This window comes from Strigops habroptila, chromosome 4, assembly GCF_004027225.2.
Source record: "Strigops habroptila isolate Jane chromosome 4, bStrHab1.2.pri, whole genome shotgun sequence".
NCBI classification, from domain to species: Eukaryota; Metazoa; Chordata; class Aves; order Psittaciformes; family Psittacidae; genus Strigops; species Strigops habroptila.
Window position 1 is genome coordinate 71,047,414 of NC_046358.1, and position 19,734 is coordinate 71,067,147.

A 19,734-nucleotide genomic window follows, 5' to 3' on the forward strand; every position below is an offset into this window, starting at 1 on the left:
ACCATGAAGATCCTAATGGCCGCAAGGTAAAGACTCCATGTGGATTCTCTGTGACAGAGAGGGCCTCTGTATCTCTTGAGCAGAGACTTCCTCACCCCTTAACCTATACTTCTGACAATCCCTTTAAATGCTTTTTGTATCCTTTTGACTCCCTCACAAAACAAGTTATGCCAGTTCTTTTGGATATATAGTTAATAACACCCCCATCAACATTTGGATAGAACACCGTGTAAGTTACCTGTATTATCTCCATAAAAAATTAGTATTTTATACAACTTCTCTTCAAGTGTTGCATATATTCTGAGAACTAAACTTGCAGTTTCTTTGTAGGTTTGGATAATCAAGATAAAAGTGATTTAAATATTTACTCCTAAGGTCATGAGTTCCAGAGAAGAAAAGTCTCTGGATCCTTGGCAGCAGAAGAGTTCAGTTACTAATTTCCCCTTACATCACTAGTTACACTGTCTTCTTTCCCACATTTTAGTGTGAGAATGTGATGATATGGCTGCTACTGAAAAACGCAACAATTTAATTATACTACTTCTGGTAGTATTCCAAGGTTAGAAATTTCACATTTAACATCTTTAAATTATTTTTCCCTTTGCAATGCAAGTTCAAGATAGCTCTCACAATCATTTAAAATCCCACAAATTTTGGCATACCTTCAAACAGGTTATTGCATTGTTCAAACGACAGTGGTTCCCACTCTACTGTAAGTACAATCTGATGAAGCCTTCTTCATATTCCACTTTTCCACAGCAATGGTTTTGATCTTGCTGATCTGTAGAACTGGCTTCTTTTCTTTCCCCTCCTCCAAGGGAAATGTATAGTGATTTAAATCTTAAGACAACAGGCTTGCTTTTCTTGGTTACACTTCACCAATATCTTGGAAAGTAGTCCATGGAAAAAAAGCTAATGCAGGCTGACAAAAAAATAGTTATATTACAAAGGAAAAAAAAAAAAAAAAAAAAAAAAGAGTTCACTAAAAATATTTCATAAGCTAATAAATAAAACCAAAACAGTTCCTAAGAAAATGTCTTTAATTTTTTCATTTTATGGAAATACATCTTTTGTATTTATTTCCATGATACAAAAATGTTAAATATCAAACATTTTCTTAAATCTACCAATGCAAATCCTTTTTTAAACAAATAAAGGGCTGGTGCAGTTAGCAGGTTTGTCACAGGTACCAAAAAACCATTTTTACAAAAACCCCACAAGCTGGGGAAGAAGGAGGGAAGAAACATTAATTTCATTGATTAAGGAAATTAATGTTTGAGAAACTTGGAAGTTTCAGTTTTTTGAAAGGGTAAGGTATGTGGTAAAGTTGGTATTGAGTACTGGCTGCACAGGGGGTACAGAATAGAAAACAAAAAAAGATTTCCAGACAAAGTAACTGGTAGAAAGCAATAAGTGAGACTGCAGTTCTACCTGTTTCAGGAAAGCTGATAGCATACTGATATTGCCTTAAAAATAGCTAACGATGAGGAGATTTGCGGTAACAAATCGCCTCAAGCACAAGAAACAGCCTAGCACAAAATCATAGAGTGCCAGTACTTTTTGTACATTTTATAGCCAACATGCCAAAGTAGGTGACCAAAATACATTTAGTCTTGCTTCTTAAACCTAACATTTACGACAGCAAGGATTTCACGTGATCAACAACGAATCATATACTAGTTAATAAACACACATGTAAAATTGACAGTGATTGTTCAGTAAACAGTTTAAAATAGTTAAACTGATTTTCAGGACACATACTGCTTTGTTAACACCACTTTATTTAAATAAAGTATGGCTTCCAAGAGGTGTATTCTTGCAACTGCTTTCAATCAATTCCACTTGTTAAGGCAGTTGTTTCCTACCATGTTTCAGGGACTTCAAAAATTCCAGTGGAACTAGTTGTGAGGCTTCCTAAAAGACACAGTCACAGAACAATATATTAAAGACTTCAATATACAAACACTGAGAGAAATAAAAATTAAGAGTACTTTTTTTTCTTTCAGAGCATACAAAGACATTTTCTCCTCTAGAGCAAGGCTCTAGACACATTACTGGCAAGTCAATATTTACAAAGGGAAACCAAGAGACTTTATGAGTAGGCACTTTAAAAAAAAGTTGACGTCAAGTTTCTTACCCAAATGGTAAATACTGTATTTTGTAATTAATGATCTTTTAATCCAAGTAATTTTGTTTTTGCAATAACTGGGATAATAAAGTTAAATAATACTATTTTCCCAAGTGTACTTGCAGCTAGTCTTGTTTAAGGAAGTTAAGACAGTGAAGAATATTTCCTGCCCACATTAACTGGAGAAGAAAGATGAATACTGATAATATGTATTTCCATAATTCTAAATACAGAGCACAAATTTTAATACTTGGAATTACAGGAGACAGTCTTGTCATTTTGCATATGCTTGCATGGCCCAATTGCCCTACTGAATTACAAAAAGAAAGTGATTTCCAAGCACAGCTTTTGAATTGGCTACGAAAGATTTTACCAAATCAGGAGAAAGGGTGCTTGGTATACAATACCACTTTCTGGATAAAAATGACTAGAGCAGATATTTGAAATGAAGTTTTAACTATTAATATTTGAATATACTTCAATACAGCCAGTGCTCCAGACCAATAATTAAGATATGATTTTTTTACTAGTCTAATTGATTTCTGCAAGGAATTACAAACAGAAGTTGAAATAGAATCAACAATAGATACATCAATAAAAATGAAATATTTTGATGTTTAAATTCATGTGACCTAAGGTTATTTAATTACTTTGGTTTTGTATAGGCTGGAATAACTCACACAAGGCAGCAAAAACATCAGGTGAACCACAGTCACCTGCCTTTGTTCAGTCAGACATACAGTACAAAGTACTTTTGCTAAAAAAAAAAAAAAAGATTATATAGGTATTAAAGTCTGCAGTATCAACCCTAGGTGAAAGTTCTTCAACCAAATAAAGAACACTAAAGGCTATGATTACAAACACCACACAGAACATTGAATATACTAATGTATACATCAGAACAGTTTTTAGAAGAAAGAAAAAGATTATTTGGGTTTATAATTTTTATTAGAAACACTATTTATTTTTCAAGCATTACACTGCGAGTTCTGTACCAGATTAAAGGAAAAGAGAATTTTTAAAATGGAAGAAAGAAAATTGTATCACCTGGGCAAAACCACAATTTGACACTTTTACAACAAAACCAATACTATTTCTTTTACTTCTCAAAAAGTGAGATTCCTCTATCAGCCCATGAAATGCGAATGATTTGCTCACAGTCCAGCAAACCCTTCTAATAAGCAAAGGCTTACTCAGAGCATGAGAGAGACTGCAAGAAATGTTAAGGATAACTATGATCCACCTGTCCAAAACGTTTGGAAGGAATTTTAAACACACTCATTTTTCATCAGCATCTTGCCAAGTGTTATCAGAAAAAAACCCAAAGCCAAGTGATTCAAGCTAACGGGCCTGCGTAAGCTTAAGAGCCCCAAGATCAGCACCGGTCTTGCAGCTTACTCCTTCATTGAGTTGTCTCAAAGTGAACACATTCTCAGAAAATGTTCCAGAGAGGAAAGGGTTTCAGTATAGTTGCAGCCTGGTTATTTATACTAGGGGATATAAAACAGCAACTGGGTCAAACTGCACTCAATCTGAAACAGCCTGTCGCAAGCGGTGTGCCAGAGGAGTAGTGAGGGGCAGGCAGGTAGACTGTCAAGTTCTGGCTTAATTGTAGAGGTAAATAATATTCTAAACAGACTAAGAAGTTTTCTCAACATACAGAAAAACCCTGTCTCACAAATAACCATAAACAAGGGATGTTAGTTTGGTATTATCAGGATATATAGTCTCAAAGTCCGAATTAAAAGGGCACATATATTAGCTTTCAGAACAGCAGGCAGGTTTATTAAAACTGGACTCATTTGCAAGCAACAGAGGTAGTCTAATGACACACATTTGGCAGGTCAAGCTATGTTCATTCAAATATGCAATAACTCCATCCAATCAAGCTTAAAGGAAAATGTCCACATTAAGTTGAACTTAAATTTTGTGATAAAGTATTGGATTAATGGTGAAATCTACTCTAGAATCCTACTTCCAGAATTCCTTCAATTTTGCTTACGATATGCAAGACATATTGGGTAACCTTAACTAGAAGGTCACATTAAAAAAGAAAAAAAAAAGACATTAAGAATAGCTAAAAATATTCAAAGAGCTTTATTTCAAGGAAGCAAGCAAGCAAGAGACCAACTGCATCCTGCTTCCTTTGGCTGGTCTCAGGTGGGGCTGAAGTAAGTTAAGACTTTCAAGAAAACAACTTTTATTCTTCTCAGGCCTAGAGTAGTTCCAAACAGAAGAGAAAAACATGCGCATGAACATTGCTCTTACCTGCTGGAACTTGGTCTGTCTTGATCTTTTTGAATTTTTTGGCTCTCTTCTTACCATCTGGGAGGGACTCTGCACAGGAGTCTGTCTGATCATATTCTGGATCTTGGCCTTCTCCCTCTTCCATATCATCAGAACTAGTTTCTTCCTGAATAGGACTCATGCTTCTTTTTCCCACTGTACTTGTACCTGTAAAACTGAAACGTAGAAGAAATATGATTATGAACAAGTCAAGAATAATTATTACATAGGTACTAGTTGTTGTCCATCTATTAAATGCTTATGAAGGTAATAGATTAAACTGTATTAAGTAGTGTACCATGAAATTACATTATCTGGAAGATCTGACTTAACTATAAAATTCCATAAATTGGCTACCTAATCCAGTCTTACGTAGATGAAGCTATTCATTCTTTGTACTACAGACGTCTCAGGCTTAGCTGCTACTCTGATGAGATCACTCAACTCAAATGTAATTAAAGTTGTTCTCTCTCCCTGTCTCGTATTAATTTTTATTCTTTTAGTTATGAAAGCTCTTGTAAAGCATTCTCAATAGACACTGAGTTATACACAACTGTTAAGCCTCCAACACACATCTTGATGTTGAAGGATTCTAGATTATAACTTCATCCTCTCCCCTGGAACTATATGCAGTTTTAAAAGCATTTCTATTATATAAAGGTAGAGAAACCTATCAAGCTCCATATAATAAACTTGAAATCAGGCCTTAAAGTGAAGAGTCCTGCCATTTGACAGGCTGGTAAAATAAACAGCACGAAAAATTACACACTCATTTCACAGGTAGTATTTGAATGAGTAATACAGTATGAAGATGAACTTAGAGCTCCATTTCATTCAGCATACATTGAAATAACACTGCATAGATTTTTCATTCGACTGTATTGCTATTGTCAAGTTTCCTTGAAAGACAAATTACAATATTAAAATCAAATTAGCATGAGTATAAGAAAGAATATAGCAGCAAAGGGGCTAATTAAAAAAATACTTATTGCAAACTCCTAGATATGTGAATATCAGATACTTAAATGTTTATTTTAATGCTCTTCTAGAACAACCAATTAAACTTAGAAACCTTTAGTTTTTCTATTAAGAACTACACAAAACAGCTGTATGCATCTAAGTCATGTTCTGTTATTTAAATAAAAATTAATACCCAGTTATAGAACAAAGCTTTACAAGCTGCTTTATTTTTTCTTTCTAATCAATACTAGTAGGGAATCATGGTGTTTCAATAAGGTTTCAGCTAAAGGACTGCCAAATCTGGCTGTATAGTTCTGGCTTTGAAATGGAATTTTTTCAGCTGAACATTTTGCAATTTAAAACAGACTCTTTCTGGGATGTCCAAAGGCAATAAACAAACATGAAACATATGATTATGCCTCATGCTCTTATTTCCACTTTAGAAGCACAAACACCATTTACTTTGATGAATAGCTGGCTTTTCCTCCAAACATTCACACACAGAAGGCCTTCTTGCACGATTTCTTACAAATCATCATTTCAAGTCACACCACAACTACTATCAATAAAAAGACGCAAGCCAAAAGGCTGGAGAGAACTGTTTATCCTACATACACACTTCAACACTGTAAAACAGGCAAAAACTAGGTTTGGAAAGAAAGAAAGTCCAGTAAAGAAAGAGCACTTGGAAAATGAAAAACTAATATTTAAAAACAAACATACAAACAATTTTTTAGAAAAGTTTGTAAGAATTCTACTTTTAAGAAAGATATTCTGAAGAATACTTCAGAAAGAAAAGCTCAGAAGCCATAAAGTATGATCCCAGGATTTCCTAGACATAATATCAGCACCTGGCTCTTAGCGGGGAACTTGCACTCACTGTAGGAAGAAGCTCCCTTTTTGAAAGGTTTTATGGCTGAATTTAAATGTTTTCTACTTAGACTCTTGAGAAGTTACTGCAAATAAAGAGAAACAAGTTTTTGACCTGAAGGTGCACATTTAGCTGTGTACCAAAGTACAAAATAAAAATTAATTTTAGGTCTTATTTTCTTCCTGCAGATACCTTAAGGCAGAAAAACCCACCAAAAAACCCCCAGCAGCTCAAAATCCAAAATATATAGATATTTTATAATCAAGGACTGTTGACTTCTTGCTTTCTCCCAAAATACTAATTTTGTTTTACATTTATTCATTGATTGCATGGATTCTAGATGGCTAATGGTTGATTTTTTTGTGTCTTATTCTTCTTTGACCTACAGTAAGATTCAAGAACATTATTCACTTAGTAATAGCAGCAAATCACTATGGTTGCATATATGAGTTAGAGGACTACCCAGAGCAAAGTTCAGTTTTCTAGATATACCAGCTATTTTGGAATATGTCCATATTTCTGTCTCAATTTCCTTACTCTGCTGAGAAACAACAAAGTTGAACTGAACAAATTAATAGCTATCAATAACTGTCCAACCCAGATACACTTGTTTAGGATCCTCAGCTGTTTGGGTAGCTGACCCATTTAGAGACAGAAGTCTCAAAACACACATGTAAAAGAGTAAAAAAAAAATAAAAATATTAGAAATCATTATTGCCTGGATAAAATAAAGTCAATAGCCAAGTTTTGGTGTTGTTGGGTTTGGGGTATTTTTGGGGGGGTGGGGGATTTGTGTTTGTTTTGTTATGTTGTTTGGTTTTGTTTAGGTTTTAGGGTGGTGGTGGTGAACGGGATACGATGGGGATGATGGGAACAACAGGTACGATGGGGGGGGACACCAGAACAGCCCACCAGAAGAAAAGGCTATCACACACCGGCCAGTTAGCAAATCTACTTAGTGAACACAACACAGCTTTCACATCAGTCAGTGCTGGTGGCAGGTGGGGTTCCAAGCCTTTTCAATGACAGCAGTTTCCACTAGTCCTTGTTTCCCAACCTCTCTCTTCTGCTGACCTATTCTAATGCCAGCAAGCAGGCAAACCTGACAAGGATGAATGCCACTGGAGGAAGGTGGTAGAAACAGAAAATCTATATTTTATTCTTGATTTCTACTCCTATCATATACCATTCTAATCAACAAAGAACACAATATTTTTCTTAAATTCCAGCAGTATGACTAGCAGCATTAGTACTAAACACAACCTGATCAATCAACAGGATGTGGAGGACTTGATATATCACTGTACTGCCAAAAAGAGCACAGGCTCCACCTGATTAAACTGCCCATGAACTTTGTAACATCATTTCAGCCACCAAATAGCAGCAATCCAACTAGTATGATAATTATTTTGAAAGAATCAGCAAGTGTAGGAGGGACAAAAGGTGGGAAAACAAATGTGCTGATGCAGCATTAAACATTTTCTGGTTCTGAAAAGCATGTCTTTCTTCCAAAGGGACCACCTAATTCCATCACAAGAGATCATCTTGAATTGGCCTGGGTATATACAGACCTCTAACTCCAAGTAAATTTAATTTAAATGAAGACATAAACCCTGTCTTCTCTTGCCACTTTGAACAACACTGTGGGGGGAGGAGTTACTGACCCATCATAAAAATCAGTTATCTCAGCTTAAGAGCAGGTGAAATCACCTGAAATAACACTAGAATACTAGAACACACTAATAATTTGCTTGCAATATTTATCGTGCATATCTTTGACGACTTAGCTCTTCCCAATTCTTATCCTTTGTTTAGAAATAAACCACTATGAACAACTATTTCTGTAAAAAAACCCAAAAGAATCATTACCAGAAATACATGAACATTTCAAAAATGAGATAAACTATCTTCTGTCTGGAAAATAAAGGCATTCAAGGAAGCAGTGCTACAACAGCACCCTGTTCTAGTGTGTAGACTTGACAGAAGATGTAGCATTCCTGGTTTTAGATAGAACATTCGTAAGGCAAAATGACGTATCACTTTCCTGTACTTCATACTAGAGTATGAAGTATACTTTTGCCACCGGCCTTATTCTGATTTACTCATTCCTAGATCATGATCAGGAAAATGAGAATAAGTACGTACAAGCAGAGCAAGATACCTAGGTTTTACATAGAACATACCCTATTTGATTTTTCATGCTATGGTGTAACACTATTCTGTTATGGAAAAGATCTTAAACCCATGCATGCAAGAGTCAAGGCAGAGCTGGCAGGCAGTTATTTGCTAAGCACAATATGGCTGGTACTATACAACACACAAAAGGCTACATTTCATTTCGAAAGTGTGTTCTGAATAGTAAACTGCTTTAGAGAAGGGGATTTTATTAGAATCATAGAATTGTTTAGGTTGGAAAAGACCTTTAAGATCATCGAGTCCAAGCATTAACCCAGCATTGCCAAGTCCACCACTATCCATGTCCCTAAGGGCCACATCGCATTTGAAATCCTTCCCTGAGCAGCCTGTTCCACTGCTTGACAATCCTTTGGGACAAGAAATTTTTCCGAATATCCATCTAAACCTCCCCTGGTGCCACTTGAGGCTGTTTACTCTTGTCCTATCACTTGTTACTTCGGAGAAGAGGCCAACCTCCACCTTGCTACAGCCTCCTCTCCCCTGTGAGAAGGTCACCCCTCAGCCTCCTTTCCTCCAGGCTAAACCCCCCTGGTTCCTTCAGCCATTCCTCATCACACTTGTGCTCCAGACCCTTCACCAGCACTGTTGCCCTTCTCTGGACCTGCTCCAGCACCTCAATGTAGTGAGGGGCCCAGAACTGAACACAGTAATCGAGGTACAGCCTCACCAGTGCCCAATACAGGGGGATGGTCACTGTCCTGGTCCCACTGGCCACGCTATTGCTGATATAGACAAGGATGCCATTGGCCTTCTTGGCTGCCTGGGCACAAGCTGCTCATGTTCAACCAGCCATCAATCAGCATCCCCAGGTCCTTTTCCATGAAGAGCTTTCCAGCTGCTCCTCCCCAAGCCTGTAGCGTTGCATGGGGTCGTTGTGGCTTAAGTGCAGGACCCGGCAACTCAGCTCAGTTGAATCTCAGATACAACTGGCCTCAGCCCACCGACCCAGCCAGTCCAGATCCCTCTCTGCAGAGCCTTCTCTACCCTCAAGCAGATCAACACTCTGGCCCAACTCGGTGTCACCTGCAACATTACTAAGGGTGCACTTGATCCCCTTGTCCAGATCATTGATAAAGAAATTAAACAGAACTCACTCCAGTACTAAGCCCTGGGGAACGCCACTTGTGACCAGCCACACCAACTGGATTTAACTCCGTTCACCACCACTCTTTGGCCTTGGCCATCCAGCCAGTTTTTATCCAGCAAACAGCACTCCCATCCAAGCCATGAGCAACCTGTTTCTCCAGGAGAATGCTGTGGGAAAGAGTACCTTGTGACTGCTATTAATACTATTATACTACATTTTCTGAAAAGTAGTTCCTCTCTAATACGGGAGTGTAGCTTTTTTAATAAGACAGGAATTAAAGAATTTGTTAGATACTCATTAATCTGCTAATTTAAGACAGAAGTTCCTTACTAGAAATACCCAACAACTTCATTACTGAATGAAAAAGTAGCCAGGATATATTGTCATCATGGAGAGGAACAGCTATTCTGCAGCTGTGCTCCCTGGCTGAAACTGATGCAGCAAGCTTATTAAATAATAAATAAATAAAGGATGTAGTAACATGAAGCTATTATAAGACATCAGCTGCTAGATACATCACAGTATTGAATGCTCAACTACGTATGATTCAAATTAATCTGGACAAATATACACACATATACATGCACACAAATATATTTGTCCTGACTGCTTTGTATAAAATATTTGTATGTATATTTATTTTCTATATAAATGGCTATATATAAAAATTAAACACATATTTTTGAGATATCTTTGTCTGGAAAGAAAAGGAAAATGTTCACCTTGAGTGAACTGAAAGACCACAAGCTCTGCAGTTCCATGATATACCTAACCAGATTACACTTAAGAGGAAACATTTACAAAAGCTTAGATGAGAACACAAACTAACTAGGAACAAATACAAATAAAATTAAGAAAAACTGTCACAAGACCAGCATGAAAGGGAATCTAGGACAGATCCAAATCACTTTATTAATTAAATAATGAGAGAATAAAAATTCATGTAACATCAATAACAAAAGAAGTTCTATCCAACAAAATAAAGGCTGCTATCCAACGCTATCAAAATATTGTCCATCTAAACCCAAAACTGCTTCTTGTGGAATTTGACAACACTAGAAAAAATTGAATAAAAACCTTCAAGGAGATTAAGTGCTTCGGCATACAACTCTTTATGGTGTATCAAAATTTTAAGGAAAGAATTCACCGAAAGCTGCATTCAGCCATTTCCCAAATTACATATTTGCTGTCATCCTCAAACTTCTTTGCGAGATAACAACAAATCAGCTTTCCACATTTACTGTTTTCCAAAGTATATGTTACAAGAAGAAGTTGTCTATGGTTCAAACCGTAAGCTGCCACTCTTACCATCTGCCTAGAATCTGAGATTATACCCAAAAAACAACCTTCACTGAGAAGAGATACTTCCTCTAGTATAAATAAAACTTAGGACTTGATATTTCTTTGCAGTAGACTCAAGATGTAGTATTTTCAGATCATTTAATACAGACTTCATTATAGACCTAAACCTTAGCCATATGTAAACTACTGCCAGGACAATCTTTAGAGCTCCTCACCTCTTCACAGCATGCACTCCCAAGCTTTCTGAAGTACAATAGTTCAATTAAACTAACTTCATTTGATATGGATTTTTGTCACCAGGTTCCTCCATACAGGTTTTCGGGATCAAACATGTCTCCAACACATTTAGAATTCCTACCATGATAAAAGTTATGAACATTTGACAGCTAGCCAAAATACACACCTGCATTTAATTTTGCAAAGTAGGCAAATCATAAGCTCATGTAAGTGAGAAGAACAGAACATGTTCAGTATATTTGTTACATGACAGATAACATTTACAGGAAAATATAATAAGAGCTAGAACTTATCAAAGCATTCCCGAGAAAGATACAGCAGAAAGACCTCAGTGTTGGTATTACGACCATCTCATTTGGTCTGTATCAGGAAAAAACCAAAAACAAAAACCAGCCAAAAAAACCCCCCAAATCACCACCTTTCAGAAATATAACTTAGCACTTCACTGAAGTTTTTTTTTATATAGAAACAAAGGGGGTGGGGAGGAAAAGAGAGGAATGGTAATAACTTCATAGGTTAATTACACAATTATATTAACAGTAATATAAGACCCTTCCCATTCACAGCTACACAGATGACTAAGAAGCCTCCTGTTACCATCATATCTCAAACCTGTCATTAGTATGAGAGGGTAAAAATGGAACAAGAAACACACATAGCAACATACTGGACCAGAATCAAAACAGGCATCTCCTGACTTAATTTTGCCCTTAAATAATGAACCAAAACCCTTTTCAAGTTTTACTCCAAAAGCTCAAAGCCATGCAAGTGTCATCATTTGCCTTCCTGTTTCTGAAGCATAAGGATGAGTTCATCAGGACTGCTCAAGAGAGTAATTTATGCCCTTCTCTCTGGCAGTATTATCACCATGGAAAGTCATCCAAAAACCAAGACAGCCTTTACAAGGGTATAAGATGACAGCTTAGTTTCCAGACGACACAAGCCATTCAGAGGTGTCAAATGAATAAGGGAAATCATTCTTTTATTTTGGTTATAAGAGATGGTACTGCTACATCAAGCTCAGAAGCTGTGATCTGACCTGCCCTCAAGATCCCAATGTTTTAAAAATTTGCCTGATCACAGTTGTGATGAAGTTCCCTCTGCTCCTTCACTTACGATCCTGCGACAGCTGATGTACCACTACTGATAAATAGCAAAGAAATATGTACGGAACAAAAATTAAAGTTGCCTATTGCTTAAGAACTACCTGAAAATTGCTAGACTTCTAATAAAAATGCAATAAAATACAAGAGTTGACAATGCAGGAAAAGTCTCACCTGTTAACACAGTAGTATCGACTCTGGGAAACGTAAGGTGTGCACTGAGTTTTTAACCGCTTTCTCTCCATCTCCTTCCAACTATCTTCTGTACATTTTCTTTTTGCCCGTTTTTCTTCATGTTTTTTCTCAACATATTCTGCATATGTCTGGATCCTATAACTTTCGGCATACCTGCTGGTGTTTACAGCTATGGAGAAGAAGAGTGATGTTATATACAAACCACTGTTAAATGACAGCATGCCCTCTCCTGTAAGAACTTATTTTGAAAAGCAGAAGGCAGTGAGCCTTCTGTTCTGTTCATATAAACAACTCCCAGTTCCACTGTTAGTGATGTAGGAAATGCTGTACTCTCCTAAATTCACATGGTACATTTGAATTAGATATTCAAAACTCTTCTCTGAATCAGACTTCATACAGAAAGGGTTAAATCTACTTAAGACTTCTCTTTTAAATTAGAAACCACCAATTCTTCAGTCATAACCCTCTTCCAGATTGCTTGTTGGCAAGAAAAGATTTCCTGGATTTTTTCCCTTTTAGTCTCATTACTTAACCCAGCAGGTTTATTTTGCAAGTCTGCCAGGAAAAGACGACATTTGCAAAGCCTTTGCCAAAACTCTGTTTGATTGCTGTGAAACATAAGCTTATTTGAGCTGCATTTTTGGTTGCACAAGATATCCACTTAAGTAATATCCAGCTGTTCCATCCTTGTATCTTTCTAATGTTCAGTCTCCATTTAACTAAAAGAGACTGCAAGTTCAAGGTAGAAGGATTTCTGTCAATGCAAAATTAGAGTCACTTCAAAAATAAAAAAATTTCACTGCCTTCACTCAGCAACAATTTACCAACATTCCTTCAAGTCCCAGCATCTTCACAGCTCTCAGCCTTTAGTGTGCAAGCCAAGCTCTGGCCTGAAGCCATCATTACAACAGATGAATCAGCAAATTAAACTGACTGTCAACTTGTGTCCTCTGCTGTTTTCAGCCTAACTCACTGAAAGGAAGTATTGTAAACCAACCAATAAACCATTTAAATATAAAACAAAACAAAAAACCCCAGATTGTTTTTCTTATACTTAGGCTGCACATTTTAAAATGTCGTAATCATAGTGGAGACAAAATCCTGATTTTATTATGTATTTCCAATCTTTTTGTAAACATTTCAGATGTGTATCCAACTTTATGATTGCAGTTGAAGTGTTGAAAACAGGTATACTGTATTACCTTGAAAACAGGTATGCTGTATTACTTCAAGCCCAAGCACCAGAAATAGCAAGCTCCAACTTTACAGCTCAGAAACGGTGGGGAAGATGGGAAGATTGGGGTTGGTTTGTTAACTTTTTCAGAACAGATCATCTATTCTGCACATTGGCTATGCTACTGTGAAATTAATTACCTTTAATACCAGTCATGACATATAGATGCTGCTGCTGAAAAGCCTTTCAGATGTATGTAAAACTAGGCAAGTGTTGTATATTTAACTTTAATCCTGCAATTAGGATTGATAGCCTCACGAGATTGTTGCACTAACCAAAGAAATGTTACACATTCCTCCTTTCACGCCCTTTATATTTGTTTTGAACTGCAAAGTTACAGAATCTGTTCGTAAGAATTAGGAGCATATTTATTGCCCATGAAGTTATGGTGCAGGCATCATGAATGAATTAATAACGCTCACTGGAGTTACTGTGTGCCAGCCGACATTCCTCAGGGTAAAATTTGTTTAGTTAAACTCAAGCATGTTTTTACTTGCTAAAATCAAGCACATAGTTACCATGGATCATCTGATAAATAGTGATTTGTTAAAATACAATAACCATTTCACATCATTTGTTTTACTATAAACTAACAGCCAAAGTTATGGCTCTTCATTTAATTCCCTGACAAACCCAGCCTGATTTAAGAGGGGGGGAGGGGATTAAAAATAATTCTTATGTACCCTAAAGATAATTATAAAATAAATCTGTGTAATAGTCAATATTTTTGAATAAAGACAACTCTGCTTTCTTAAATAAGGCCAGTATTTTATAGCAACCCATTCATATTACACATACACAAATATGTGCGTTACATATATACGTGTATGTATTTAATATGAAAAGTTTTAGGCTAAATATATTGCCTCATGCACTGAACAACTGAAATGAAGGCATACAGAGAAGTCTAAAGAGCCACACAGATAAATCAGTCTTGCACGGTCTGGTACTGAGGAGCAGCTCCTTGCAAAAGTTTAAAATACATTTTCCCCACTGCTTTATTTGATGACTGCTATCCATCTTGTCACGTAAAGCAAATAGACTTACATTGCGCTGCATTGCCAACATAAGAAATGCATTGCTAGAATGCTTTGTGAGTTCTAACAAACTAAAGAGAACATAGGGGGTTTATTTACTTATTTATTTAAATCATAAGAGAGAAGATAAATCATCTTGTGAGAAACCTGACCCAGTAGTAACCAACAACACATGGCTGCATTTCATTACACTAGTTGCAGCTGTAAAGTTAAGTTTCTGTCTTATAGTAGAATAACAGTAATTGCATATTATTTTAGGAAAAGCATTTCTAGGGGATAGCATTGTCCCTAATTACCAGGCAAGCTATTCAACAGGCTGACTGTTGTTGAGTGATCCAAGAGGAATGTGTACAAAGATACTCTTTCACTAAGTCCTTGCTCTTATGCAGAGCAAAATCTTGACAGATGGCCACTGCCAATATTAAGCTTCTTATTAAATAGACAAATATGTAAGTGAACTTTGCAGGTAAAAACCCCACAATATATAAATAAAATAAATATACAGAACTGCACAGATTAAGGCTGCAATACTAAACACTCAAGTTTATGAAATACAAAAGTAAAAATTCACCTGTGAAGGTGAACTTTCACTAGCAAGGCAGTATTGCTACCTCCTTGTGAAATTGGTTGTCTCTGCTACCATTAGGCACCGGTTTTCCCCAACTTAACCAAGCTACATCCTGTTATCCATTCTGGTTCTTTATCCCATTTTTTCATGTCGGGTAGTCATTGTCAAATGCATTTTTCTTTGGTGTCAAACCAGTTTCTTTTCAAAACTGGTCCAGTAAAAGCCTCTTTGTTCCATCTAAACACATAACTTAATCAGTTCCCAGTCTCACTCCTATTCACTAGTCCTTTGGCCACACCTTGTCTAAAACAAGGAAGCAGAGATGGCAATGGGGATGGAACTATGCACTGGTGTAGGTAGTACTACAAAAAGCCTTGGTGAAATGAAACTGTGGTCCACCTCCAAAACGACCAGCACACCCCAAACAAGCAGACAATACATATGATACAAATTACTCCATTACCTTTTTTTTCCTCCCTTTTTTTTTTTTTTTCCTCCTTAAAATAGTCTGGTTTGAAAGCCAAAATAAAGAACACTGTGAAGAACATGGATAACTCTGGGACAGCTTTCCCTCCCCCACCAGTGTAAATGAACTGTTTTTAAGACCCTGAGCAATCTTCAGGATTAGGAAGGAGACAGGTTTACTGACTGCTACCAATAAATTACTGTATTTAGTTTTCTTTCTTAATGTTTCTTCACTTCGAATAAGTGCATGTAGTACCCCAGAGTTAATTATGAATGACATTTGTTCAATGCAGAAATACAGCGCCAATTCAGTCTCTCAATCTTTGTGCTCTCTTCTTTCCCAGCACATAGAAAGAAGGATGTTCTAAACTACCTGGGTTGGCTTCTTTACTGTATTATTCCATGAGTTTCAAAATTTCAAAGGCACGTAAAAGAATCTAGAAGACTACAAAACAAGTCTGCTTCTCTAGCAGGAAAGAAATTATCCTGGGAGTAACTGCCTTATGTAGTATGTTGCTCTCAGCCCTGACAAAAGAAAAATTTCAAAAAAGAACTAAATGGAGTGGATAGGACAATTTTCTCAAGTGTGGTTACAGAAAAAGTTAGCTAAGCTGTGTTACTTCTGACAGTTAGCAGGCCAGAAGGATTCAAATTCATTTGTATTTCAACAGAAAAAAATGGAAATGTTTCCTTAAATCCTGCTTTTAAAGTGTTGCAATCTGGAATGCAAACACCAACTCATCGCCAATCAGCGGAACAGCACAATGGAGTTTTAAGAGAGTAAACCAACCTAATCTCTTACTGTCAAAACTGACCTGAAACCTCATTAGTTTACCAGGGAAAGACACCTACATATGATAGACAGGATTCTTTAAAGCCTTGGCCATCAACCCACACTAGCAAGGCAGCAATTTGTTGAGTTCGATGTATTCAGCATACCCTTTGATAAAGCTTTTATTGAGATGAAACTTTAACCTGAAAATAGCTTTCTCTACTTTCAACAGAACTACCCTGCACAGGTCTATTTCTAATAGAGTCAAATATTCCAGTTGTGACTGAAGGGAGTCAAAAGAAACTGCTAATTCAGCTACAGAAAGCCTGAGTGCCTACTTTCCATTTTCTATAATCACTGTGCTGCTGCATCAAAACCCTTTTGCACATGCCAAGGTAACTACAGCAGACTTGCCCAGCACTGCTCAACGAAGTGGCACCTCATCAGTGTGCTTCTCAAGATCCCTGTCCTCAAGGAAGGTTAGAGAGAAGAAAAACCCTCACTGCAAACAGTTGGGGGGGGGGGGGGGGGGATAAATCCTGAGAATTAAGTAAAACAAGGTATCAAGATGTCATGAAAGATCCTGTAGGATCATTCTGCACTGAAGCGTCATAAAGGAAAAGTCCTGGTTTACTCTGAGGTCAGGAGAGAATTAGAATTCACTTATAATTTCTTTTACTGGTAAAAACATTTAACCATGTGGAGCCAGAGCCTAATTGTTTGAAACCTATAAGGCAGCGTAATTTTGGATCCTGGCATCACTTAGAAAAATTCAAAAACCCTGAAGAAGTTAAAAAGTGTTTACTTAGTCAAGGTACTTCCAGAAATATAACTCCAGTTGACCGTCTCTCTGTGATCAGCAGCAAGATTTATTCCGTCTTTTATTCAGTGATAAGGAAAGCAGCCCCAGTATAACTGTAAGGATGTCTCAAGTCTCTTAGTACCAGTTGTAGCATTCAATTATTAAATGTGTGCTTCAGCAAGTTTTCAATTATTTAACATGCCTGTTTCCCCCCTTTTCCCAAGGGAATTTATCGACCCTCTGGTTGTGCATTGTTCCTCCTCAGTTGCCCTAACACTGAACAGACTGGAATGTACTGTTATTTAGAAAGTGCCAAGTCTCAACATTTTGTTAGAGAATTTAAGTTTCTAACCATTTCACCAATACAGACCACCTGTTCAAACTACTCTAAGAAAATACAGCTCTTTGAAATCATCTGTATTGCATTTATTAAAATATAACAACAATACTTGACTGATCATTTTCACATGCTTGGAAATTTACATGTCTAAAAATGTTTGTTTAGGAAAAAAAAAAAACCAAAACAAAAAACACAACACCCCGAAATAAATCAACTGAGGTAAAATACTATGTTCATCTTTGGCACCCATGAAGAAAATCTTAACTTTGTAAAAAAACCACTTTTGTTCGGAGACACAGTTACAGAATTAAGGACAGAATGTTCAAGGACAGACAGCTATGCTAGAAAAACATTTTTCCAAGTTACAAAATACATCCAGTTTGTCATTTAACCCCATACCTGATTTCACAAGCTGCATACTGACCATACAGACATATAAATTAAGGTTGATGAAGATGTATTTCCTTGCTCCAAGGAATTTGTGTATTAGAGACTGATGGAGAAAAGTAATTTAACAATTTGAAGGATCCATAGTCTCTGAATTATATTTGATAATAGCAACTATCTGCAGGCTGTATCAAAGCTGAAAACTCTAATTGCACATGGTACTGACCATTCCTTTCTGTTTTCCTCTCCTGTATTAGCTTAAAATAGCAGAAGGTGCCTATACAGATTCTAAATAGACTTTTACAAAAGACTGTTTCACAAAGATTGACTTATCTCTTCTGACTACCAAGTCCTGAGCAAGGAGCAGTGCCAGTGTGGTGACAAAGCAGCTGTCCACCTTGCAAAGGAGGATGGCGAGTTAGAGAGCAAACCAAAATAAGTCTTTGGCTCTCCATTTTGGAGAAAATAGAGAAATGAACAGGTCATCTGAAAGACAATGGTTTTACAGAAGAAATAAAAAATGCCAAGTACAAAGCATGACAGAGAAAAATGATCCTTTGACAATGTTTTAAACTCTCGACAAAGAACACAGATAATATAGTCCACTGAGACATTGCACATGTATGCAGATTATAAATGATTTTAACACTTTAAAGAAGAAGTTACCTAATTGCTGAAAGAACTCAAGGTACTTATCCTGTGCACCCTGTTTAAATACCTTCGTAATTGCAACAAAATCTGTGAAACGTAGTAACTCATTTCAAAAAATCCAGATCAAATGAAAAGGTAGTCAAAAGGCTTCCAACATCATATTAAGAAAAAAACTACTATATTCAAACTTACAGGGTAAAGTTTTTTTGTCTTAGTTTGGTTATTTTTTAACTGATAAGAAAAAATATGAATGCAGGTGCCTGAAGGCAAATCTATAATCAGTCCTTTTAATTCTGCATCAGTAATGCTGAAAGTTGTAAAATAGCCATCAATATTACAATTTATACTGCAGGTTCCACTGTAAAACCATGACTAGAATGTATAAACCAGCAATTCATTTTCTTGTTACAGTCAAGATTCCTGAACAACACAAGCAGATATTCACCACACCTCATTCCCTGCATGTACTAGTACGGAAATGGTTTTGAATGAACACTGGAGAATTCTGATTTCCAGGAGTACTAGTAAAGTGTTCAGATCTGTTAATCTACTATTAAAAGTGTAAAGTGTACCGAACATTTCCTTTCTAGTCAGATAAAGGCTCTCAATGTCTTATTATTACTCAAAGCTCAGAGAGATCACATTTGAAAGACATTTTGGAAAGAAACAGAACCCACAGTCTGGCTAGACAGCTGATTTCACCTAACAGCTTTGTTACCAAATGGGAGAATCCCATGCCTTACTCCTTAGCCCCTGCTCGAAGCCGCCTGCTGATGAGCCAGTGCACCTCACTGAACCAGCAGGAATTTGCCTTTATTAATTTTTTCTGAACACAGAACCAGGAAAAAAAAAAAAAAAAAAAAAAAAAAACACCACGAAAACCCCCCCAAACCAAAAACAAACAGCAAGAGCTCACTGTTGGAGTGGGGAAGAGAGTCTTCCCCTTTATGTAGCCATGAAGGACTAAGACTAGCACCAACCATTAGCTCTATTTTAATACCAGCAAATTAAACACTTCAGCTAAGGCTGAGCAGTTGCAGGAAGCACAGTCCTGCAAAATCTGATGATGTTTCTGACACTTGTTAAGAACTTCAGAACAACAGCTAGTGAACT

At 36.7% G+C, this 19,734-nt stretch overlaps 1 protein-coding gene across 2 annotated transcripts in view; it reads right to left on the reverse strand.

The window, feature by feature from the left end:
- Nucleotides 1–808: 808 nt before the first annotated feature.
- The window catches only part of PARN (poly(A)-specific ribonuclease), a 62,165-nt gene continuing 43,239 nt past the window's right edge, over nt 809–19,734 (reverse strand). Inside the window, exons 22-25 of one of the 2 annotated variants that reach the window (XM_030482351.1) lie at nt 12,345–12,534; nt 4,397–4,590; nt 2,809–2,885; nt 809–1,914 (exon numbers count right to left, since the gene is read on the reverse strand). In XM_030482351.1, the coding sequence (XP_030338211.1) occupies nt 1,846–1,914; nt 2,809–2,885; nt 4,397–4,590; nt 12,345–12,534 (530 nt within the window). In that variant the 3' untranslated portion in view covers nt 809–1,845. The remainder of the gene's footprint in view (nt 1,915–2,808; nt 2,886–4,396; nt 4,591–12,344; nt 12,535–19,734) is intronic. The other variant, XM_030482352.2, reaches the window with a different exon arrangement.